This window comes from Euprymna scolopes, chromosome 11 (genome assembly GCF_053919585.1).
Source record: "Euprymna scolopes isolate OS-2025 chromosome 11, ASM5391958v1, whole genome shotgun sequence".
NCBI lineage: Eukaryota > Metazoa > Mollusca > Cephalopoda > Sepiida > Sepiolidae > Euprymna > Euprymna scolopes.
The window spans coordinates 93,119,151-93,145,399 of NC_136492.1; the positions used below are offsets into that span (position 1 = coordinate 93,119,151).

General features: G+C 29.3%; 1 protein-coding gene across 1 annotated transcript in view; it reads right to left on the minus strand.

Annotated features, from left to right (window-relative positions):
• Window positions 1-355: 355 nt before the first annotated feature.
• LOC145288245 (transmembrane protein 256 homolog) overlaps window positions 356-26,249 on the minus strand; it is a 30,656-nt gene continuing 4,762 nt past the window's right edge. Inside the window, exons 2-6 of the mRNA XM_080136284.1 lie at window positions 20,951-20,988; window positions 18,021-18,101; window positions 15,064-15,101; window positions 12,104-12,184; window positions 356-413 (exon numbers count right to left, since the gene is read on the minus strand). Coding sequence (XP_079992410.1) covers window positions 15,069-15,101; window positions 18,021-18,101; window positions 20,951-20,988 — 152 coding nt within the window. The 3' untranslated portion in view covers window positions 356-413; window positions 12,104-12,184; window positions 15,064-15,068. The remainder of the gene's footprint in view (window positions 414-12,103; window positions 12,185-15,063; window positions 15,102-18,020; window positions 18,102-20,950; window positions 20,989-26,249) is intronic.

A 26,249-nucleotide genomic window follows, 5' to 3' on the forward strand; every position in this document is an offset into this window, starting at 1 on the left:
AGTTCCACGGGTACAGTTCTAAGAAAGAAGCGAGAGAGAGAGAGAGAGAGAGAGAGAGAGAGAGAGAGAGAGAGAGAGAGAGAGAGATTATAAATGTAATAGGTACTAATCTTGATCAGTATAAAAAATAAAACAAAAAGTAAATTCGAACAAATTTGATTAAAAATCATCAAAATTTAATCTATCACGTAACCATTTTTTTCCATCAAAATCCGCATATAATCTAATATTGTAGAAAAATCTCAATTTCTGTTTTCTTTTTTCTGTTTTCAGATTGCTATGGCAAGCCATCCAGAAAGCAACAACATCCCACCAATTGGATGCATCCATTCAATATGTGCATCTTTTTTGAGTGCCTGATAATAACAGCTACCGCAAAATATCAAGATACCGGCAGTCATAAGAGACCCAACCTGAAAAATAAAACAAAAAGTACATTCTTTATAGAAGAAAGCGTCAATATATTGTAAAATAGAAATTACAATCAATAATGGAAAATAATTATTCAAAATAAATTGTCAAATGACATGAGTATTTTTTATCAAATATACATAGTATATTGATATGTAGAAACGAATATATTATTATTATTATTATTATTATTATTATTATTGTTGTTATTATTGTTCTTAACATTATTGTTATTGTTATTATTATTGTTGTTGTTATTATTATTTTTATATATTTTTATTATTATTCATATTGTAATATATTGTTGTTGTTGTTGTTGTTATTATTAGTTTTAATATTATTATTGTATTTATTGTTATTATTATCGTTTTATATATTGTTATAATTATTATTATTTTATATATTGTTATTATTATTATTGTTTTTGTTATTATTGTTATTCTTCTTCTTATTATTATTACTATTATTGTTATTATTATTGTTGTTATTATTATCATTGTTGTTGTTGTTATTATTTTTGTTATTATTATTCTTCTTAATATTATTGCTATTGTTATTATTATTGTTATTGTTGTTATTATTATTTATTATTATTGTTATTATTATTATTATTTTATATATTGTTATTATGATTCATATTGTTATATATTGCTATTATTATTGTTGTTGTTACTATTTTTAATAGTCTTATTAATGTATTTATTGTTATTATTATTATTATTATTATTATTATCATTATTGTTATTATTATTATTTTTATATATTGTTATTATTATTGTTGTTGTTATTATTGTTGTTGTTATTATTAATGTCATTATTATTATATTTATTGTTGTTTTTGTTGTTATTATTATCATTATTGGTATTTAATTATCATTATCATTGTTGTTGTTGTTATTGTTATTTTGTTATTATTATTAGTTTTGTTATTATTTTTATTATTTTTAATATTGTTATTATTGTTATTATCATTATTATTGTTATTATTATAATTATTATTATTGTTGTTGTTATTATTGGCTCACAAGGAACTTTCACGAAGGTCATAAAGGATCTCCGCTTGAAATAGCCTGTGGTGTTCCCTGGGAGCTCAATGACAAGTCTCCCCAATTATCCAGTGCTCTCCACCTCTTCTGATAACATTTGCAAATGAATTTGCATTATCGCAACAGCCGCTTAACCATTACTTTCTCGCTATTGTTATTATTATTATTATTGCTGTTGTTGTTGGGAATAGTCACACAAGTCATCATCAAAGGTTGCTCTTTTAGAACAACTTGTGATATTCCCTGGAGTCTGAGTGACGACAAGTCTCCTCAGATTTCCTATACTCTCCATTTTTTTCGATAACCTTTGCAAAAGAATTTGCATTATTGCAACAGCCGCTTACCATTGATTTCTCATTGGCGGCAACCATTGGTCTTCACTGGAATTTGGGTAGCAATAAGCCTCCCCAAGGTCCCAGTCCTTTTCGCACTCATACAACGGAAGTCTGGCTAGTGCTCTCTTTCCTCGTACTTTCCATCCTCCTTGAACCTCATTATTTTGTGCGGTGCTCATTTATGACGCCACTCACAGAAAAAAGAGGAGGGGTGGTATCTTACAATTATACAGTTTCAGTTTTCATGATTCCATGTGATGTTCCTTTGTGTTTTACATCTGCAGCTGTTTGTGTCCAATTTGTGTGCAGTTTATGTGTGGTGTTAATATTACTACAGTTTTCATTATAGAAATTTGTTGTATCCTCTCTGCCATCCCTCTTATTCCGATCGTTTCCATTCTTTTTCAAAGTTTTTTGGTATCGCTCCTAGTGCTCCTTCTATCAGTGGTGTTATCTTTACTTTCTTCATTTTTCAGATCCCTTTGGCAAGTTCTGCGTATTTGCTCTGCTTTTCAATCTCCTTGATCTTCACTCTGTGGCTGCTGGAACGGCAAAATCTACAATTTGGCAGCACCCCTCTTTCTTGTTAACTATTATGACATCTAGTCATCTTGCTTAGAGTGGTTTATCCATTTGCATACCCATGTCCCATAAGATCTTGTGACTTTCATTTTCTTGTACTGCTGCCGGTTTGTGTTTGTACCATTTGTCTGTGTGTTCAAGATGCAATTATTTGCATAATTGACAATATACTTCCTTCCCCACTTGATCATGTCTATTTTTATATTCATTTTGGACTAGTTTGCTGCATTCACTTATTTGGTTTATTGTTTCATCTCTTTGTTTGCAGAGTCTGCATTTGCTGTTTTCTTGTGTCTTGTTGATCCTTGCTTTGATGTGGTTGATTCTAATTGCATTATCTTATGCAACTGTTATTAGTGATTTAGTTTCCCTATTTAGGTTTCCTTTTTATAGCCATTTCCAAGTGTTTTCGTTAGTCTCTTCTTTTGTAATCCTTACGAATCGTCCATGTAGCTGTTTCTCTTCCCATTTTTCTTTCCTTGTCTTATTTTTGTCTCTTTTCTATCTTATTTGTTTCTTCCGTGTCTCTTGCTGCTGCTTGTTTACTTCTTCCGTGTCTCTTTCTTTTGGTATTCTTTGACTTCTTTCTTGAGTTTGTTGATTTAGGTTTCCAACTTCAATTCCCATCCACGTTTTGTTAGTCCTTTTTCTTTCTCAGTCTTTTTTTTTTCTTTAAACTTCATACTTACTGTCTTGGCTCCTTCATAGATTAAATTGTTTAAATCCGTAATGGTCTCTGTTGGGATGTATGGGAGGAGTTTGTTCATCTTCTTTGTTTCAGTTTTTAGTTTTTTCCACTCTTGGTTTTTTAAGGATGGGAACTTTGTTTTTCCTCATTCATATGTTCCCTGATATTTTCTACTTCAGCTAATTCATTTTCGTTAAGTTCTGTTGCTTCATAGGTCTCTGTCTCCATCTTTCTTGTATCCAAGATTTGCAGTTCTTCTGCCTCTGTAGTTCCTATGTTTGGGGCTTCCCCGAAGAACGTTTCTTCGTCTGTTCCATCATTTGTTTTTTGTTGTATTTCAATCAGTTCTAGATTTGAATGCCTTCGGTTTTTGGGCCGGTGTTGATTACTTTGGTTCTCCTGTATTTTATCTGTATTGTTTTGACACCTGAAATTAGGGGGGATACTTACGTGTTCTGTGTTGGTGTTTTTATTTCTGAAATTAGAAGAGGAGGCAACATTCACAGGATGATGACCGAGTCCACCATGCTGGCCGCCGAAAGAGCACCTGCAGTTTATGACACCCAGATCTTTCATCTGGGTTCTACGTTGCATATTATTATTATTATTATTATTATTATTATTATTATTATTATTATTATTGTTGTTGTTGTTGTTGTTATTGTTGTTGTTTTTGGTGGTTGTGGCGGTGTTGATTATTATATTGTTATTGTTGCTAATATTTTTACTAATAATACTATTTTAATATACATTCTTCATCTCATTATTATTATTATTATTATTATTATTATTATTATTATTATTATTGTTGTTGTTCGTGGTGGTGGTGGTAGTGGCGATGATGGTGATTTTTATATTGTTATTGTTGCTAATATTTTACTAATGATACTATTTTGATGTATATTCTTCTTCTTCTTTTTCTTCTTCTTCTTCTTCTTTTTATTGTTGTTGTTCGTGGTTAGGTTAGTAGTGATGGTGGTGATTCTTATACTGTTATTGTTGCTAATATTTTGCTAATAATACTATTTTGATGTATATTCTTCTTCTTCTTTATATTCTTTATTATTATTATTATTATTATTATTATTATTATTATTATTATTATTATTAGTTGTAGTAGTATCCTTTCTTATTATTTTTAGTATTATCAGCATTACTGTTACAACTATTCTAATGATTATTATATATCTTACTGCTATCAATGTTATTATTATTGTTGTTACATTTATTACCGTCACATTTCATATTTTGTTTCAGTTTTTTTTGTTAATGTTATTATTTTATCCATATGGCTAGTTCTTTCAATAACATTATTATATTATTATTAGTATTGTTATCAATATTATATTTTTCTTATTATTGCTATTATCATTAACATTATGATTGCTCCTTTTATTCTTACTATTATCATTTGTATTATTACTATTAGTAGTAAAATTTCGTCACTTACTTTAATTTCCCAGGCTACGCCAGAACACGGGCAGACTAGTTTAATATAACATATAAGCATTTCAAGTTACCATGAATACTGGTTGTAAGGAAAATAATTAATGGCAGCCATCTTACTTTTTCAGATCGAGTTAGTTACACAAAAGTTAAAATACTGTTCGATCATGTTGCGTGTGAAATAAATAAAAGTAATCATTGTTGGTAGTTGTTTCCTTTGTTTCAAGGGAAAGAACTTTGTAACGAACGTATAAATCGAGTTATTGCCCTTACACCCTAAAAATAAGATTTATAATTCAATTCACTCCCATCGAAACCAAAAGATTTTTTTTTATTAAAGTGGTTTGCAAATAAATGACAGAGGGTGTGTGAGAAAATTAATATTTACCTTTTCTTTAGAAGCACAAATGAACTAAAATATTTGATTTTTTCCCCCTAGTCAAACTAAAAATCACTTTCCATTCGATAGTTTAAAGGCATTAAAATTACCATCAAATATCAAATGATTCAATGCATTGCCAATGAGTTTATAAAAATAAAGGTGAGTCAAGGTAATTATACTATTAAGTAATTTTACCTATAGTCCGAGCGTCGAAATTACTGGATATTTTTAGAATATTTAAGGATGTTCACATTATTATTTGAAAGCGATATTAAAATAGGATGCACCTGCACCATGACACAAAATATAAGCTGGTAAAAACCATTATTTAATCAATGCTTTCTCATCCACTCCCTCTATTTTCTCCTCTGGTTTTGCCTGTCGAGCACCACATGTAGTTTCACGGGGCATTTAAACATGACTTTTGTTAAACAGGCTTGTTTGATTGAAAAAGATACCATACACTTTTGTACAATTAGGATGTACCGAAAGTAAAAATGTTGATAACGAGTGATTTAAAAAAAAATATTTTTAAGATTAAAAATTGCATTAAAAACAGAAAAAGAGTAACACAATCTGTATAATTTAACAGAGAATTTTAAGTATATTTTTAGACCGTGAGTCGCCACAACAATAAAAACAATACTAGACTCTAAATTATTTGATGTGTAGAGTAAAATGTAATATTGATAAAAAACGCGATTAATTGCATTTCTTATCTTTTAAAGCTGGATCATGAAGAGATGTAATTAATAGACAGATAGGTAGAGTAATAAAGCAATTAATAGACAGAAAGGTAGAGTAATAAAGTAATTAATAGACAGATAGGTAGAGTAATAAAGTAATTAATAGACGGATAGGTAGAGTAATAAAGTAATTAATAGACAGATAGGTAGAGTAATAAAGTAATTAATAGACGGATAGGTAGAGTAATAAAGTAATTAATAGACCGAAAGGTAGAGTACTAAAGTAATTAATAGATAGATAGGTAGAGTAATAAAGTAATTAATAAACAGAAAGGTAGAGTAATAAAGTAATTAATAGACAGATAGGTAGAGTAATAAAGTAATTAATAGATAGATAGTTAGAGTAATAAAGTAATTAATAGACTGATAGGTAGAGTAATAAAGTATTTAATAGACGGATAGGTAGAGTAATAAAGTAATTAATAGATAGATAGTTAGAGTAATAAAGTAATTAATAGACAGATAGGTAGAGTAATAAAGTAATTAATAGATAGATAGTTAGAGTAATAAAGTAATTAATAGACAGAAAGGTAGAGTAATAAAGTAATTAATAGACAGATAGGTAGAGTAATAAAGTAATTAATAGATAGATAGTTAGAGTAATAAAGTAATTAATAGACAGATAGGTAGAGTAATAAAGTAATTAATAGACAGATAGGTAGAGTAATAAAGTAATAAATAGACAGATAGGTAGAGTAATAAAGTAATTAATAGACAGAAAGGTAGAGTAATAAAGTAATTAATAGAGAGATAGGTAGAGTAATAAAGTAATTAATAAACAGATAGGTAGAGTAATAAAGTAATTAATAGACAGATAGGTAGAGTAATAAAGTAATTAATAGACGGATAGGTAGAGTAATAAAGTAATTAATAGACAGATAGTTAGAGTAATAAAGTAATTAATAGACAGATAGGTAGAGTAATAAAGTAATTAATAGACAGATAGGTAGAGTAATAAAGTAATTAATAGACAGATAGGTAGAGTAATAAAGTAATTAATAGAAAGATAGTTAGAGTAATAAAGTAATTAATAGACTGATAGGTAGAGTAATAAAGTAATTAATAGACAGATAGTTAGAGTAATAAAGCAATTAATAGACAGATAGGTAGAGTAATAAAGTAATTAATAGACAGAAAGGTAGAGTAATAATGTAATTAATAGACAGAAAGGTAGAGTAATAAAGTAATTAATAGTCAGAAAGGTAGAGTAATAAAGAAATTAATAGACAGATAGGTAGAGTAATAAAGTAATTAATATACAGATAGGTAGAGTAATAAAGTAATTAATAGACAGAAAGGTAGAGTAATAAAGTAATTAATAGACAGAAAGGTAGAGTAATAAAGTAATTAATAGACTGATAGGTAGAGTAATAAAGTAATTAATAGACAGAAAGGTAGAGTAATAAAGTAATTAATAGACAGAAAGGTAGAGTAATAAAGTAATTAATAGACAGAAAGGTAGAGTAATAAAGTAATTAATAGACAGATAGGTAGAGTAATAAAGTAATTAATAGACAGATAGTTAGAGTAATAAAGTAATTAATAGACAGATAGGTAGAGTAATAAAGTAATTAATAGACCGATAGGTAGAGTAATAAAGTAATTAATAGACAGATAGTTAGAGTAATAAAGTAATTAATAGACAGATAGGTAGAGTAATAAAGTAATTAATAGACAGATAAGTAGAGTAATAAAGTAATTAATAGACAGATAGGTAGAGTAATAAAGTAATTAATAGACAGATAGTTAGAGTAATAAAGTAATTAATAGACAGATAGGTAGAGTAATAAAGTAATTAATAGACAGATAGTTAGAGTAATAAAGCAATTAATAGACAGATAGGTAGAGTAATAAAGTAATTAATAGAACGAAAGGTAGAGTAATAATGTAATTAATAGACAGAAAGGTAGAGTAATAAAGTAATTAATAGACAGAAAGGTAGAGTAATAAAGTAATTAATAGACAGATAGGTAGAGTAATAAAGTAATTAATAGACGGATAGGTAGAGTAATAAAGTAATTAATAGACAGAAAGGTAGAGTAATAAAGTAATTAATAGACAGAAAGGTAGAGTAATAAAGTAATTAATAGACTGATAGGTAGAGTAATAAAGAAATTAATAGACAGAAAGGTAGAGTAATAAAGTAATTAATAGACAGAAAGGTAGAGTAATAAAGTAATTAATAGACAGAAAGGTAGAGTAATAAAGTAATTAATAGACAGAAAGGTAGAGTAATAAAGTAATTAATAGACAGATAGGTAGAGTAATAAAGTTATTAATAGACAGATAGGTAGAGTAATAAAGTAATTAATAGATAGATAGTTAGAGTAATAAAGCAATTAATAGACAGATAGTTAGAGTAATAAAGTAATTAATAGACAGATAGGTAGAGTAATAAAGTAATTAATAGACAGATAGGTAGAGTAATAAAGTAATTAATAGACAGAAAGGTAGAGTAATAAAGATCATTTCCCATTTAGGGATAGTTTTCTCTTGCTTTATCATAACGTATGTGAACAGATTAAACGGAATTTTTACTTTCTTATCAGCTCCGCCAGGAGTTTTATGGAACAGGAATGGTTGAAAATGGAATTCACAAATTAATATTCACCTAGTTAATAAAAGGTCATCAGAACCAGTTATATTTTTGGCAATTTTTGTTAGTAAGTTGTGTGCAAAATGAGTTTTAAAGATAGGCTTAAACGCGATTAATTGCATTTCTTATCTTTTAAAGCTGTATCATGCAGAGATGTAATTAATAAACAGATAGGTAGAGTAATAAAGTAATTAATAGACTGATAGGTAGAGTAATAAAGTAATTAATAGACAGAAAGGTAGAGTAATAAAGTAATTAATAGATAGATAGTAAGAGAAATAAAGTAATTAATAGACAGATAGGTAGAGTAATAAAGTATTTAATAGACAGATAGGTAGAGTAATAAAGTAATTAACAGATAGATAGCTAGAGTAATAAAGTAATTAATAGACAGATAGGTAGAGTAATAAAGTAATTAATAGACAGATAGTTAGAGTAATAAAGTAATTAATAGACAGAAAGGTAGAGTAATAAAGTAATTAATAGACAGATAGGTAGAGTAATAAAGTAATTAATAGACAGATAGGTAGAGTAATAAAGAAATTAATAGACAGAAATGTAGAGTAATAAAGTAATTAATAGACAGAAAGGTAGAGTAATAAAGTAATTAATAGACAGATAGGTAGAGTAATAAAGTAATTAATAGACAGATAGTTAGAGTAATAAAGTAATTAATAGACAGAAAGGTAGAGTAATAAAGTAATTAATAGAAAGATAGGTAGAGTAATAAAGTAATTAATAGACAGATAGGTAGAGTAATACAGTAATTAATAGACAGAAAGGTAGAGTAATAAAGTAATTAATAGACAGAAAGGTAGAGTAATAAAGTAATTAATAGAAAGATAGGTAGAGTAATAAAGTAATTAATAGACAGATAGGTAGAGTAATAAAGTAATTAATCGACAGAAAGGTAGAGTAATAAAGTAATTAATAGACAGAAATGTAGAGTAATAAAGTAATTAATAGACAGATAGGTAGAGTAATAAAGTAATTAATAGACAGATAGGTAGAGTAATAAAGTAATTAATAGACAAATAGGTAGAGTAATAAAGTAATTAATAGACAGAAAGGTAGAGTAATAAAGTAATTAATAGACAGAAAGGTAGAGTAATAAAGTAATTAATAGACAGATAGGTAGAGTAATAAAGTAATAAATAGAAAGATAGGTAGAGTAATAAAGTAATTAATAGACAGATAGGTAGAGTAATAAAGTAATTAATAGACAGAAAGGTAGAGTAGAAAGTAATTAATAGACAGATAGGTAGAGTAATAAAGTAATTAATAGACAGATAGGTAGAGTAATAAAGTAATTAATAGACAGAAAGGTAGAGTAATAAAGTAATTAATAGACAGAAAGGTAGAGTAATAAAGTAATTAATAGACAGAAAGGTAGAGTAATAAAGTAATTAATAGACAGATAGGTAGAGTAATAAAGTAATTAATAGACAGATAGGTAGAGTAATAAAGTAATTAATAGACAGATAGGTAGAGTAATAAAGTAATTAATAGACAGAAAGGTAGAGTAGAAAGTAATTAATAGACAGATAGGTAGAGTAATAAAGTAATTAATAGACATATAGGTAGAGTAATAAAGTAATTAATAGACAGAAAGGTAGAGTAACAAAGTAGTTAATAGACAGATAGGTAGAGTAATAAAGTAATTAATAGACAGATAGGTAGAGTAATAAAGCAATTAATAGACAGATAGTTAGAGTAATAAAGTAATTAATAGACAGATAGGTAGAGTAATAAAGTAATTAATAAGCAGATAGTTAGAGTAATAAAGTAATTAATAGACAGATAGGTAGAGTAATAAAGTAATTAATAGATAGATAGTTAGAGTAATAAAGCAATTAATAGACAGATAGTTAGAGTAATAAAGTAATTAATAGACAGAAAGGTAGAGTAATAAAGATCATTTCCCATTTAGGGATAGTTTTCTCTTGCTTTATCATAACGTATGTGAACAGATTAAACGGAATTTTTACTTTCTTATCAGCTCCGCCAGGAGTTTTATGGAACAGGAATGGTTGAAAATGGAATTCACAAATTAATATTCACCTAGTTAATAAAAGGTCATCAGAACCAGTTATATTTTTGGCAATTTTTGTTAGTAAGTTGTGTGCAAAATGAGTTTTAAAGATAGGCTTAAACGCGATTAATTGCATTTCTTATCTTTTAAAGCTGTATCATGCAGAGATGTAATTAATAAACAGATAGGTAGAGTAATAAAGTAATTAATAGACTGATAGGTAGAGTAATAAAGTAATTAATAGACAGAAAGGTAGAGTAATAAAGTAATTAATAGATAGATAGTAAGAGAAATAAAGTAATTAATAGACAGATAGGTAGAGTAATAAAGTATTTAATAGACAGATAGGTAGAGTAATAAAGTAATTAACAGATAGATAGCTAGAGTAATAAAGTAATTAAATGACAGGAAGGTAGAGTAATAAAGTAATTAATGGACAGATAGGTAGAGTAATAAAGTAATTAATAGACAGATAGGTAGAGTAATAAAGTAATTAATAGACAGATAGGTAGAGTAATAAAGTAATTAATAGACAGAAAGGTAGAGTAATAAAGTAATTAATAGACAGATAGGTAGAGTAATAAAGTAATTAATAGACTGATAGGTAGAGTAATAAAGTAATTAATAGAGAGAAAGGTAGAGTAATAAAATAATTAATAGACAGATAGGTAGAGTAATAAAGTAATTAATAGACAGAAAGGTAGAGTAATAAAGTAATTAATAGACAGAAAGGTAGAGTAATAAAGTAATTAATAGACAGATAGGTAGAGTAATAAAGTAATTAATAGACAGATAGGTAGAGTAATAAAGCAATTAATAGACAGATAGTTAGAGTAATAAAGTAATTAATAGACAGAAAGGTAGAGTAATAAAGTAATTATTAGACAGATAGTTAGAGTAATAAAGCAATTTATAGACAGATAGGTAGAGTAATAAAGTAATTAATAGACAGATAGGTAGAGTAATAAAGTAATTAATAGACAGATAGGTAGAGTAATAAAGTAATTAATAGATAGATAGTTAGAGTAATAAAGTAATTAATAGACAGATAGTTAGAGTAATAAAGTAATTAATAGACAGATAGGTAGAGTAATAAAGTAATTAATAGACAGATAGGTAGAGTAATAAAGCAATTAATAGACAGATAGGTAGAGTAATAAAGTAATTAATAGACAGATAGGTAGAGTAATAAAGCAATTAATAGACAGATAGGTAGAGTAATAAAGATCATTTCCCATTTAGGGATAGTTTTCTCTTGCTTTATCATAACGTATGTGAACAGATTAAACGGAATTTTTACTTTCTTATCAGTTCCGCCAGGAGTTTTATGGAACAGGAATGGTTGAAAATGGAATTCACAAATTAATATTCACCTAGTTAATAAAAGGTCATCAGAACCAGTTATATTTTTGGCAATTTTTGTTAGTAAGTTGTGTGTAATATGAGTTTTAAAGATAGGCTTAGATCTGATGACTTCAGAAGAAGACTAATATTGACAGTATAGAGAAATTTGTGCAGAACAGAAAATTTTGATGCTATTGACACATTGAAAGAATAGATGAGGAGTTTTTTAGTAAATGTAGTACAGTTGAGGTAGCAGTATCAGTTTTCAGGGGAATGTCAAGGAAAATAGGAGAAAAAAATGATAAGAATGGATGTGAAAGAAAGAAAAATAAATTTCTAATTAAGAGATAGGTAAGGTTGGAAGGCAGTTTTTAAAAGTACATGTCACATGTGATGATGAGGATGGTGATGTCGACATTTACACGGAAAGGACAAAGCCGGAATGGTAGAACCTGATTCTAGAGAGAACAGTTTATTTTCCATGAAATTACTTACCAACACTGGTTGACGAGCGTTTGACACAGAAAGGAGGGCAGCAGAATGAACAAGATGGGTTCTATTACCAACATCAAATATCTGAGAGAGAAAAAACAAAAATGAAAGTCATTACAGAAATCCTAGGTAAAAATTATTTGGTTTGTGAATAATATATTTTAAAACTAGCGAGACTCATGAAAATTCCTTCCATAATATGCTTTGAAAATATATCTGTTTTTGTTTTCATTGCTTCTTCAGTAGTTGGTCACTTCTATCTTTTAACAAATGAGGTGGTGGTTGATAATGTACGTATGAAAATGAAATTACCTCAGCGTGTTATTGTAACATAACACAGACGATGCATGTGAAATAACGTCACCATTAAAGAAAAAAAAAATGATTATAAAAAGTAGAAAGAGGACTATCACGGGAGAGACGTTGAGCACGGAACGAGGTAATGTTGAGATCACATATGAGGCGTGGAGAATGTTCAAGATCACGTGGGTGACGTCACGGCCATGACAATGAGGAAATGAAAGTTGTTACAAAGAAAAGGCAAAAAAAAAAAAAATTCTTTTCTATTATTATCCACTTTGCAACTGAAGCATACAATGTGTGTTGGTTCCAGGACGACGTTACATTAGTGTTACATTAGCATTACATTAGCATTACATTACATTAGTGTTACATTAGCATTACATTACATTAGTGTTACCTTATTACATAAATGTTTTCAAATACAAGCTAGGATTTATATTCCACCATATATATACAACTGCAAAGGACTTTCCCTTCCTCCCCCATGTGCTAAATATCAACCAGAGTTTCTATCCAATAACTTTTATCTGTGGAATAAGTTACAAGAATGCACTGCAGAATACAATCTGATCATCATCATCAAATACAATCTGATCATCATCATCATCATCATCATCATCATCATCATCATCATCATCATGTGATAAACAATCCTCATAAGCAATCAAATTTATGCTTATTTTATTTATCATTTTCAATCCTCGCTTATTTTTTTTCTTATGTTTTACAAAGGCGTCACCACTTATCAAAGCCAAGAGGCCACTCGAGGATAAGTGTTAAAGAGTGTACAGCAGACAATTGGACAATAAAGTAATCGTTAGTAATGGAAATTCGGTAAATTTGTTAACTTATATGGAATGGCTCATCAAAAACTTGTTTACGTTAGACTTGAAGACAACCATATTGTAGTCAGCTGGAAAGCAGGAAAATGGAAGACAATTCCATAGGCGTGCAGTTCTAAGAAAGAAGCTTTGTTCATGGAATCTACGTTTAGGTTTAGGCACAGATAAAGAGTGGGGGAAATTATTGACAGCGTTTATTAGTCTTCAATAATATTCTGACAATCCATCTCATTAACAATTATCCTCGAATGGCCTTTGGCCTTGATTAATGGTAACTCATTAAAAAGAAAAGAATTCATTCTTTATCAATTTCCTAAAAATCCAATTTAATTTTACTAATTTGATTGCAATCATTAAAAGTTGTTCAAATTAATCAGAGTTGTAAAAACTGGACTTAAAAATCATTGTTGCACTTGTAAAAAGTTTACCACAAAAGCATCCTAATTATGTGATAGATATGTAACTATAGCCAAGCATATGTAAAAAAAATATATCGGTTATTGCATGTATTTTCGAAATTTAATTTTAAACTTGTGTCAAACCTGTTGCTAAGGTCACAAGAACCATTCTACATAAAACTTAGAAAATGTGATTTTTCTCATGAGCAATTATCCACAATTTTTCAATTGGTGATTTTAAATTGACAAAAAAAAAAATTACTTTTAACAGTGATTTTTCATAAATCTTTAATATCTAGAAAGCTTTCATCTACAGTGAGATCGATTTTCTGCATTTTGTAGTGAAATTCACAGAGGCAGCTAAACTCTTTAGTCTATCAATGTAAACAAGGAATCACTCGATAGATGAAATGGCAACTGAAAAGCATCAAGTAATCAGGTACTGCTGCAATTTCTTTTGAAGAGTTCTTAAATAAATTATTCATCAAAAAACAAAATTAATATTTTCTGTTCCTGAAATATTTTCCTATATTTCCTGTAAATAAATCTTTTTCTATAATTTTTATCGTTATTTTCATTGCAAGCTCTCGTCTGAGTTCCAATCTATGGTTCCCCCCTGCCTGTCCTGACTTTCACTGAAAACACTTGTCTAGCTGAAACCACTATCAATAATTTCCCTTACTCTTTATCTCTGTTTAAACCTAAACGTAGATTCCATGAACAAAGCTTCTTTCTAAGATCTGCACGCCTGTCGAACTCTCTTCCGATTTCCTGTTTTCATACTGACTACAATATGGTTGTCTTCAAATCCAATGTGAATTCTCTATCAGCCATTCCCTTAAGTAATTTTTTTTTTACATAAGAGTCACCACTTATCAAGGCCTGAAGGCTACTCAAGAATAAAGATTAATGAGTGTACAGTGGTCAAAGGGAACATGTAATAATCATTAGTAGTGGAAATTTGGTAAATTGGATTATTTAAGAGGACGGCTCATCAAGAATTTGTTTACGTTGGACTTGAAGATGGCCAAATTGTAGTCAGCTGGAAAGCAGGCAATCTGAAGAGAGTTCCACAGGCGTGCAGTTCTAAGAAAGAAGATTTGTTTATGGAATCTACGTTTAGCTTTAGGCACATATAAAGTGTGGGGGAAATTATTGATAGTGGTTTCAGCTAGACGAGTGTTTTTCATAAAAGTTTAATAGATAGATTGGAACTCAGACAAGAACTTGCCATGAAAATAACGATAAAGTAGAGACAGACTCACAAATTCTCTTCTTTGGGAAAGAGGTTGCAGGGAAGAGAACAGGGAATCCTCCACTAGTCTATTTTGAATTGTGTTCAAGATTCTTAGAGTTTTGTTTGTTTTTTTTACTCAGATTTATAAAACTAAAGAATTACCAAAAATATTGGTACACCTACGTGTTTCAATTCTGGATCTTCTTTATTAGGATGAAATCCTGCAATAAAATAAATAATTCTGGTAAATAATGTTCAATTAATTTTTTTTAATTATTAGAAAGATTTTAATATTATCTGATTAAATGAATGTAGTTTTTGATACAATGTTTTTCTAGTAAAATCGAGATCAAAACTAATATTTTACAAACATATCGTAAAATATGTATCCTTCTTGCAGCATTCAAAAGATGCATTAATGGTGTATATTATTCATAAAAAAAAAGATACATTAATGGTGTATATTACGCATTAAAAAAGATGAATTAATGGCGTATAGTATTCATTAAAAAAGATGCATTAACGGTGTATATTATTCATTAAAAAAGATGCGTTAATGGTATATATTATTCATAAAAAAAGATGCAGTAATAAAGTAATTAATAAACAGATAGAGTAATAAAGTAATTAACAGACAGAAAGGTAGACTAATAAAGTAATTAATAGACAGAAAGGCAGAGTAATAAAGTAATAAATAGACAGATAGGTAGAGTAATAAAGTAATAAATAGACAGATAGGTAGAGTAATAAAGTAATAAATAGACAGAAAGGCAGAGTAATAAAGTAATAAATAGACAGATAGGTAGAGTAATAAAGTAATAAATAGACAGATAGGTAGAGTAATAAAGTAATTAATAGACATATAGGTAGAGTAATAAAGTAATTAATAGACAGAAAGGTAGAGTAATAAAGTAATAAATAGACAGATAGGTAGAGTAATAAAGTAATAAATAGACAGATAAGTAATTAATAGAGTAATAAAGTAATAAATAGACAGATAGGTAGAGTAATAAAGTAATAAATAGACAGATAGGTAGAGTAATAAAGTAATTAATAGACAGATAGGTAGAGTAATAAAGTAATAAATAGACAGATAGGTAGAGTAATAAAGTAATAAATAGACAGATAGGTAGAGTAATAAAGTAATTAATAGACAGATAGGTAGAGTAATAAAGTAATAAATAGACAGATAGGTAGAGTAATAAAGTAATAAATAGACAGATAGGTAGAGTAATAAAGTAATTAATAGACATATAGGTAGAGTAATAAAGTAATAAATAGACAGATAGGTAGAGTAATAAAGTAATAAATAGACAGATAGGTAGAGTAATAAAGTAATAAATAGACAGATAGGTAGAGTAATAAAGTAATTAATAGACATATAGGTAGAGTAATAAAGTAATAAATAGACAGAAAGGTAGAGTAATAAAGTAATAAATAGACAGATAGGTATAGTAATAAAGTAATTAATAGACAGATAGGTAGAGTAATAAAGTAATTAATAGACAGAAAGGTAGAGTAATAAAGTAATAAATAGACAGATAGGTAGAGTAATAAAGTAATAAATAGACAGATAGGTAGAGTAATAAAGTAATTAATAGACATATAGGTAGAGTAATAAAGTAATTAATAGACATATAGGTAGAGTAATAAAGTAATTAATAGACAGAAAGGTAGAGTAATAAAGTAATAAATAGACAGATAGGTAGAGTAATAAAGTAATTAATAGACAGAAAGATAGAGTAATAAAGTAATTAATAGACATATAGGTAGAGTAATAAAGTAATTAATAGACAGAAAGGTAGAGTAATAAAGTAATTAATAGACAGATAGGTAGAGTAATAAAGTAATTAATAGACAGAAAGGTAGAGTAATAAAGTAATTAATAGACAGATAGGTAGAGTAATAAAGTAATTAATAGACAGATAGTTAGAGTAATAAAGTAATTAATAGACAGATAGGTAGAGTAATAAAGTAATTAATAGACAGAAAGGTAGAGTAATAAAGTAATTAATAGACAGATAGGTAGAGTAATAAAGTAATTAATAGACATATAGGTAGAGTAATAAAGTAATTAATAGACAGAAAGGTAGAGTAATAAAGTAATAAATAGACAGATAGGTAGAGTAATAAAGTAATTAATAGACAGAAAGATAGAGTAATAAAGTAATTAATAGACATATAGGTAGAGTAATAAAGTAATTAATAGACAGAAAGGTAGAGTAATAAAGTAATTAATAGACAGATAGGTAGAGTAATAAAGTAATTAATAGACAGATAGTTAGAGTAATAAAGTAATTAATAGACAGAAAGGTAGACTAATAAAGTTATTAATAGACAGATAGGTAGAGTAATAAAGTAATGAATAGACAGATAGGTAGAGTAATAAAGTAATTAATAGACAGATAGGTAGAGTAATAAAGTAATTAATAGACAGATAGGTAGAGTAATAAAGTAATTAACAGACAGAAAGGTAGAGTAATAAAGTAATTAATAGACAGATAGGTAGAGTAATAAAGATCATTTCCCATTTAGGGATAGTTTTCTCTTGCTTTATCATAACGTATGTGAACAGATTAAACGGAATTTTTACTTTCTTATCAGTTCCGCCAGGAGTTTTATGGAACAGGAATGGTTGAAAATGGAATTCACAAATTAATATTCACCTAGTTAATAAAAGGTCATCAGAACCAGTTATATTTTTGGCAATTTTTGTTAGTAAGTTGTGTGTAATATGAGTTTTAAAGATAGGCTTAGATCTGATGACTTCAGAGGAAGACTAATCTGGACAGTATAGAGAAATTTGTGCAGAACAGAAAATTGTGATGTTATTGACGCATTGAAAGAATAGATGAGGAGTTTTTGAGTAAATGTAGTACAGTTGAGGTAGCAGTATCAGTTTTCAGGGGAATGTCAAGGAAAATAGGAGAAAAAAATGATAAGAATGGATGTGAAAGAAAGAAAAATAAATTTCTAATTAAGAGATAGGTAAGGTTGGAAGGCAGTTTTTAAAAGTACATGTCACATGTAAAATGGTGATGATGAGGATGGTGATGTCGACATTTACACGGAAAGGACAAAGCCGGAATGGTAGAACCTGATTCTAGAGAGAACAGTTTATTTTCCATGAAATTACTTACCAACACTGGTTGACGAGCGTTTGACACAGAAAGGAGGGCAGCAGAATGAACAAGATGGGTTCTATTACCAACATCAAATATCTGAGAGAGAAAAAACAAAAATGGAAGTTATTACAAAAATCCTAGGTAAAAATTATTTGGTTTGTGAATAATATATTTTAAAACTAGCGAGACCCATGAAAATTCCTTCCATAATATGCTTTGAGAATATATCTATTTTTGTTTTTCATTGCTTCTTCAGTAGTTGGTCACTTCTATCTTTTAACAAATGAGGTGGTGGTTGATAATGTACGTATGAAAATGAAATTACCTCAGCGTATTATTGTAACATAACACAGACGATGCATGTGAAATAACGTCACCATTAAAGAAAAAAGAAATGATTATAAAAAGTAGAAAGAGGACTATCACGGGAGAGACGTTGAGCACGGAACGAGGTAATGTTGAGATCACATATGAGGCGTGGAGAATGTTCAAGATCACGTGGATGACGTCACGGCCATAACAATGAGGAAATGAAAGTTGTTACAAAGAAAAGGCAAAAAAAAAAATTCTTTTCTATTCTTATCCACTTTGCAACTGAGGCATACAACGTGCGTTAGTTCCAGGACGACGTTACATTAGTGTTACATTAGCATTACATTACATTAGTGTTACCTTATTACATAAATGTTTTCAAAAACAAGCTAGGATTTATATTCCACCATATATATACAACTGCAAAGGACTTTCCCTTCCTCCCCCATGTGCTAAATATCAACCAGAGTTTCTATCCAATAACTTTTATCTGTGGAATAAGTTACAAGAATGCACTGCAGAATACAATCTGATCATCATCATCAAATACAATCTGATCATCATCATCATCATCATCATCATCATCATCATCATCATCATCATCATGTGATAAACAATCCTCATAAGCAATCAAATTTATGCTTATTTTATTTATCATTTTCAATCCACGCTTATTTTTTTTTCTTATGTTTTACAAAGGCATCACCGCTTATCAAGGCCAAGAGGCCACTCGAGGATAAGTGTTAAAGAGTGTACAGCAGACAATTGGACAATAAAGTAATCGTTAGTAATAGAAATTCGGCAAATTTGTTAACTTATATGGAACGGCTCATCAAAAACTTGTTTACGTTAGACTTGAAGACAATCATATTGTAGTCAGCTGGAAAGCAGGAAAATGGAAGACAATTCCATAGGCGTGCAGTTCTAAGAAAGAAGCTTTGTTCATGGAATCTACGTTTAGGTTTAGGTACAGATAAAGAGTGGGGGAAATTATTGACATCGTTTATTAGTCTTCAATAATATTCTGACGATCCATCTCATTAACAATTATCATCGAATGGCCTTTGGCCTTGATTAATGGTGACTCATTAAAAAGAAAAGAATTCATTCTTTATCAATTTCCTAAAATTCCAATTTAATTTTACTAATTTGATTGCAATCATTAAAAGTTGTTCAAATTAATCAGAGTTGTTAAAACTGGACTTAAAAATCATTGTTGCACTTGTAAAAAGTTTACCACAAAAGCATCCTAATTATGTAATAGATATATAACTATAGCCAAGCATATGTAAAAAAAATATATCGGTTATTGCATGTATTTTCGAAATTTAATTTTAAACTTGTGTCAAACCTGTTGCTAAGGTCACAAGAACCATTCTACATAAAACTTAGAAAATGTGATTTTTCTCATGAGCAATTATCCACAATTTTTTAATTGGTGATTTTAAATTGACAAAAAAAAAAATTACTTTTAACAGTGATTTTTCATAAATCTTTAATATCTAGAAAGCTTTCATCTACAGTGAGATCGATTTTCTGCATTTTGTAGTGAAATTCACAGAGGCAGCTAAACTCTTTAGTCTATCAATGTAAACAAGGAATCACTCGATAGATGAAATGGCAACTGAAAAGCATCAAGTAATCAGGTACTGCTGCAGTTTCTTTTGAAGAGTTCTTAAATAAATTATTCATCAAAAAACAAAATTAATATTTTCTGTTCCTGAAATATTTTCCTATATTTCCTGTAAATAAATCTTTTTCTATAATTTTTATCGTTATTTTCATTGCAAGTGCTCGTCTGAGTTCCAATCTATGGTTCCCCCCTGCCTGTCCTGACTTTCACTGAAAACACTCGTCTATCTGAAACCACTATCAATAATTTCCCTTACTCTTTATCTCTGTTTAAACCTAAACGTAGATTCTATGAACAAAGCTTCTTTCTAAGATCTGCACGCCTGTCGAACTCTCTTCCGATTTCCTGTTTTCCGACTGACTACAATATGGTTGTCTTCGAATCCAATGTGAATTCTTGATCAGCCATTCCCTTAAGTAATTTTTTTTTACATAAGAGTCACCACTTATCAAGGCCTGAAGGCTACTCAAGAATAAAGATTAATGAGTATACAGTGGTCAAAGGGAACATGTAATAATCATTAGTAGTGGAAATTTGGTAAATTGGATTATTTAAGAGGACGCTCATCAAGAATTTGTTTACGTTGGACTTGAAGATGGCCAAATTGTAGTCAGCTGGAAAGCAGGCAAACTGAAGAGAGTTCCACAGGCGTGCAGTTCTAAGAAAGAAGATTTGTTTATGGAATCTACATTTAGCTTTAGGCACATATAAAGTGTGGGGGAAATTATTAATAGTGGTTTCAGCTAGACGAGTGTTTTTCATAAAAGTTTAATAGATAGATTGGAACTCAGACAAGAACTTGCCATGAAAATAACGATAAAGTAGAGACAGACTCACAAATTCTCTTCTTTGGGAAAGAGGTTGCAGGGAAGAGAACAGGGAATCCTCCACTAGTCTATAAAGTCTATTTTGAATTGTGTTCAAGATTCTTAGAGTTTTGTTTGTTTTTTTACTCAGATTTATAAAACTAAAGAATTACCAAAAATATTGGTACACCTACGTGTTTCAATTCTGGATCTTCTTTATTAGGATGAAATCCTGCAATAAAATAAATAATTCTGGTAAATAATGTTCAATTAATTTTTTTTAATTATTAGAAAGATTTTAATATTATCTGATTAAATGAATGTGGTTTTTGATACAATGTTTTTCTAGTAAAATCGAGATCAAAACTAATATTTTACAAACATATCGTAAAATATGTATCCTTCTTGCAGCATTCAAAAGATGCATTAATGGTGTATATTATTCATAAAAAAAAAGATACATTAATGGTGTATATTACGCATTAAAAAAGATGAATTAATGGCGTATAGTATTCATTAAAAAAGATGCATTAACGGTGTATATTATTCATTAAAAAAGATGCGTTAATGGTATATATTATTCATAAAAAAAGATGCAGTGATGGCGTATATTATTCATAAAAAAGATGCATTAATGGTGTATATTATTCATTAAAAAAAGATACATTAATGGTGTATATTATTCATTAAAAATGCATTAATGGTGTATATATTCATTAAAAAAGATGCATTAATGGTGTATATTATTCATTAAAAATATGCATTAATGGTGTATATTATTGATAAAAAATATGCATTGATGGTGTATATTATTCATTAAAAAAAAGATGCGTTAATGGTGTATATTATTCATTAAAAAAGATGCATTGATGGTGTATATTATTCATTAAAAATATGCATTAATGGTGTATATTAATGATAAAAAATATGCATTGATGGTGTATATTATTCATTAAAAAAAGATGCGTTAATGGTGTATATTATTCATTAAAAAATATGCATTGATGGTGTATATTATTCATTAAAAATATGCATTAATGGTATATATTATTGATAAAAAATATGCATTGATGGTGTATATTATTCATTAAAAAATGCATTGTGGTGTATATTATTCATTAAAAAAATGCATTGATGGTGTATATTATTCATTAAAAATATGCATTGATGGTGTGAATTATTCATTAAAAAATATGCATTGATGGTGTATATTATTCATTAAAAAAAGATGCGTTAATGGTGCATATTATTCATTAAAAATATGCATTGATGGTGTATATTATTCATTAAAAATATGCATTGATGGTGTGAATTATTCATTAAAAAATATGCATTGATGGTGTATATTATTCATTAAAAAAAGATGCGTTAATGGTGCATGTTATTCATTAAAATATGCATTAATGGCTTATATTATTCTTTAAAAAAGATGCATTAATGGTGTATATTATTCATTAAAAAGATGCATTAATGGTGTATATTATTCATTAAATAAGATGCATTTATGGTGTATATTATTCATTAAAGAATATGCATTAATGGTGTATATTATTCATTAAAAAATATTAATTAATGGTGTATATTATTCATTAAAAAAGATGACCTCCCACAAATACTGGTAATAGTATTAAGATTAATTTTACCCCGGGAAAAGGTTCTCACATGTGAGAATGCGGTAACAAATCAAAGATAAGATCTGAAACGGAAATATGGTGATAGTTAGTTTGTGAGAAGGAATATGACAAAGTGTCTACAATATGTAAAGCAATATTCCCGGGTGAACCAATGGATGATACAAGAAAAAATAATTGTTCAGAAGAGAAGATCTATGAAAAATGTGCTTCACAAGAACTTAACTAGGGTGGAAAGTTCGAATAACCGGTTGCATGCATGCATCCCTCAATTCTGTCTCTTTTTTTCTTGGAGTTTCAATCCAAGCAGAAATTCGGAGATAAATTATGGCTAACTTGTAACTGCCATCTATGGCTTGTCATGAAAGAGTCTTTAGTTCAGGTTGGTAACGGTAGATTTTCAGTGACAACCATCTTGGGTCTATGTCACCGAACTTCAATCATGTCCTGCTGCTAGAATCAAAAAAGGGTGAAAAAGAGGCAAGGCACATCCAAGCAAGGGTTTTAAAAACTACCTCATGCAACCTCTTAAGCAGCAGGGACCGAAACTCCTGCCAGCCTAAAGGGACAAGGTAGTGATTCATCAATGAGGAGGGAGGGGGAAGGGCAGAAATTCTAATAGTACTCAACTCTGACTTTTGAAAAGTTCTTACTCTGGCTCCTAAAAAATTAAAAATTTTATGCCGAGGTAATAAAAGTTACGACTTGCAAATCATGCCATTGTGTGTCAGCAGTAAAAGAACCATAATGCTAAAACTGAAGATCACCATGGCTTATTTACCTGTTAACCTGATACAGCATTCACCACGGGCAGATTAAGTTGGCTTCTTATGAAGGAGGAAATGTCTAGGGAAACTTAAATTAACAAGCAGCCCCCAGTCACGTGTATATCTCAATCAAAGAACATGATTTTAACAATTAGTTTTTGCAATTTTAGGTGTAGGGGGAGGTTTCATACCTACCCCATACAGTGACTGGTAAATTCCAAATGGTTACTCATTTGAAATTTACCAGGTTGAACGTTGCTTAACGTCAATGATCTAACAAGAACCTGTATGCCACCGTGATTATATTTCATTTACGATGAAATAAGTTTCTACATTTTGTTGCGGGGCCGGTCGTCCGGGGACAATCGACCGAACAACTAACAAGGTAGACACAGGCAAACAGTAAACAGCAAAAGGCAAAGAAGAATGACAGACACAGGTTGTTTGGTTAAAGACGAGGGTTCGTTCTTTTATTTTTTTAAAAGAAGCAAAAAATCGTATGATCTGGATGCTGGTCGCCTGGAAGATCGCACGTCACTGGAGGCTAAAGTCTGGAACAGGTACTCTAGACGTAGCGTGGTTCAGGGGGTGCTGTGCTGTGCCTGTCATTCTTCTTTGCCCTTTTGCTGTTTACTAGTTGTTGGGTCGATTGTTCCCGGACGACCGGCCCCGCAACAATTTCTCCCAGAACTTATTTCTATTAAAAAATATGTTTTAGCAATAATAAAAATAAAATCTCAAATCAAAAGAAAAAACAGCAAAACAAAAATTCAATAAGTTAACTGGTACAGTGGTACACAAGAATCGGTTATTAAAAACTGGTTATATTCGAAAAATATATCGTGAAAAAGAAAAATTAGAAGGTAGATAATTAAAGTCATAAATAACGAATCAAGGGAAGTAACTCACACTTTTATTTAAAAATAAAGAAAAATAATTAATAAGCGCTCATACATTAAGAAAGCACGCAAAATTCTAAAGCTTGGAGATAATTCCCTCCTATTTTATTGTGAATGGTTTCTCTTGTTCATATAATATGCGCGTGCTTGCACGTACAAAAAATGGCCACCACTTATAACATAAGGAATTACATTGCTTAATATCTGAAAAAACTACTTGTTTGCGGCAAATTTAAATTCGATAGTTGTTTTCAGCATACCAAAAACCCTATAAAAGTCGCCATTTTAAAGGTGATTGTCAAGATGGAAAATAAGTAAGAAATTACCCAATGACAAGAAATATAAAGTTTAACATTACAAAAAAGAAAGAAAATGCAATGATAATTGCAAAGATATTGCAATAAAAAAAAAAAAATTAAAAAAAAATAAATAAATAAAAAAGACATGATTTTACGGTTGATTTATTCTTTGTAGTGTTTTGATTATTCGAACTACTATTCTCATCTGAGTTGTTACATTGACAATACTTCAGCTGATTTAACCAACCTTCTTCAGGTGCATATATTTTCGAATATGAGAACATTCTCTTGTCAAACTTGGGAAATGTCAAATTTTTTTTTTTTACTCAGGAGTCACCATTTATCAAGGCCCGAAGGTTACTCAAGGATAAGGGTTAATGAATGCAAGGTGATAGTGTAGTAATCGGTAAGGGTGTAAATTGGGTAGAATTTGATTATTTATGGTGACAGCTCAACAAGAACTTGTTTACATTGGATTTGAAGGCTACCACGTTGTATTCAACAGGGAAGCAGGCCAGCGGAACAGTGTTACACAAGCTGGCAGTTCTGGGAAAGAAACTTTGTTCATGGAATCCGCGTTTGGATTTAGGCACAGATAGAGAGTGGAGGAAATTGTTTATAGTGGTTGTAGCTAGTCGAGTGTTTTTTTGTGAAAGTTTGGCAAAGGAGAACCATAGATTGGAGTTTAGTCAGGAACCTATATGTAAACCTTTTAATTTATCCACTAAAATAGATTGTTTTTGTTTTGTCAACCATGATTAGGTAGAAATGTTAATTCATGCTTTTTTAGTAGGCATTGAACAGTTATGCCCCAGAAGATTGTCACATGGAATTGATTGTTGACCAGCGCGTTTTAACGCTATGCCATTGATCTGTGTGTACAATTATAGTATGGATTTTGGGAGACTTAAATCCAATGTTATCTAGATGTATAGTTTTACTGCTACTTACAATAGAATTACTTTTTTTTCATTTGGCAAGAGGGTCTAAAACTTCGAAAAGATACATCTAAAGAAGGTCAGGGGGTTACATCGGTTGAAATGTCATGGATGTTAAGAACTTCGGTGAGAATAGTAGTGTGATTAATCCAAATAAAATTTAGTAATCCTTATCTAGAAAACATCCTGAAAAATGATGTGATTTTTTTAATTCACAGACCCAACATAAAAAAAAAAAATTAAAAAGACAAATTAGAAAGATAAAATTTTATTAACACACACACACACACACACACACACACACACACACACACACACACACACACACACACACACACACTAAAAAAACCCAAAGATCTTTTGTTTTTAATATTATAAAACTTTGTCACATTAAATCTAGTAGTTGAAAAACTATTTACAACTTTTAGTAGAAACAGCCCCCACCCTCCACCTTCATACCTTTGGCTAAGAAGGCAAAAAAGTTGCATTTTAAAAACATAGTTAAAATTAAATCTTTAAAATTCCGTTGGTTTTAGCGTCCCAAATTCTCGTATGAAAAAAATGAACGAATCCCTGGGTAAAATAGACCTATCTTCCTCAGCACAATGAGATATTACTAAAGCACCATTTATGGTGCTTATTTACAGTTAGACCAAAGCAGATTTTTTAAAAATATTTCCATTTTAAGAAAAAATAATCTTACTTACTTAATTGTCATCTCGAAAATAGTAATACATCCAAAAATTACAAAATTTTATTATGTAGAATATCATTGATGCATTGATAAGAATAAAAAAAGCATTAACGGAATTGGAACTCCAAAAAATAAGGGAGATAATTTACTTTTCTATGTTTTCAACAATCTTCTGATCATGAGTATAAAGATAACAGCGAAATATGCAATTTACTGTAAAATTACTTTTACGTATAAAAATTATCTACCTGATCTAATTTTGTAA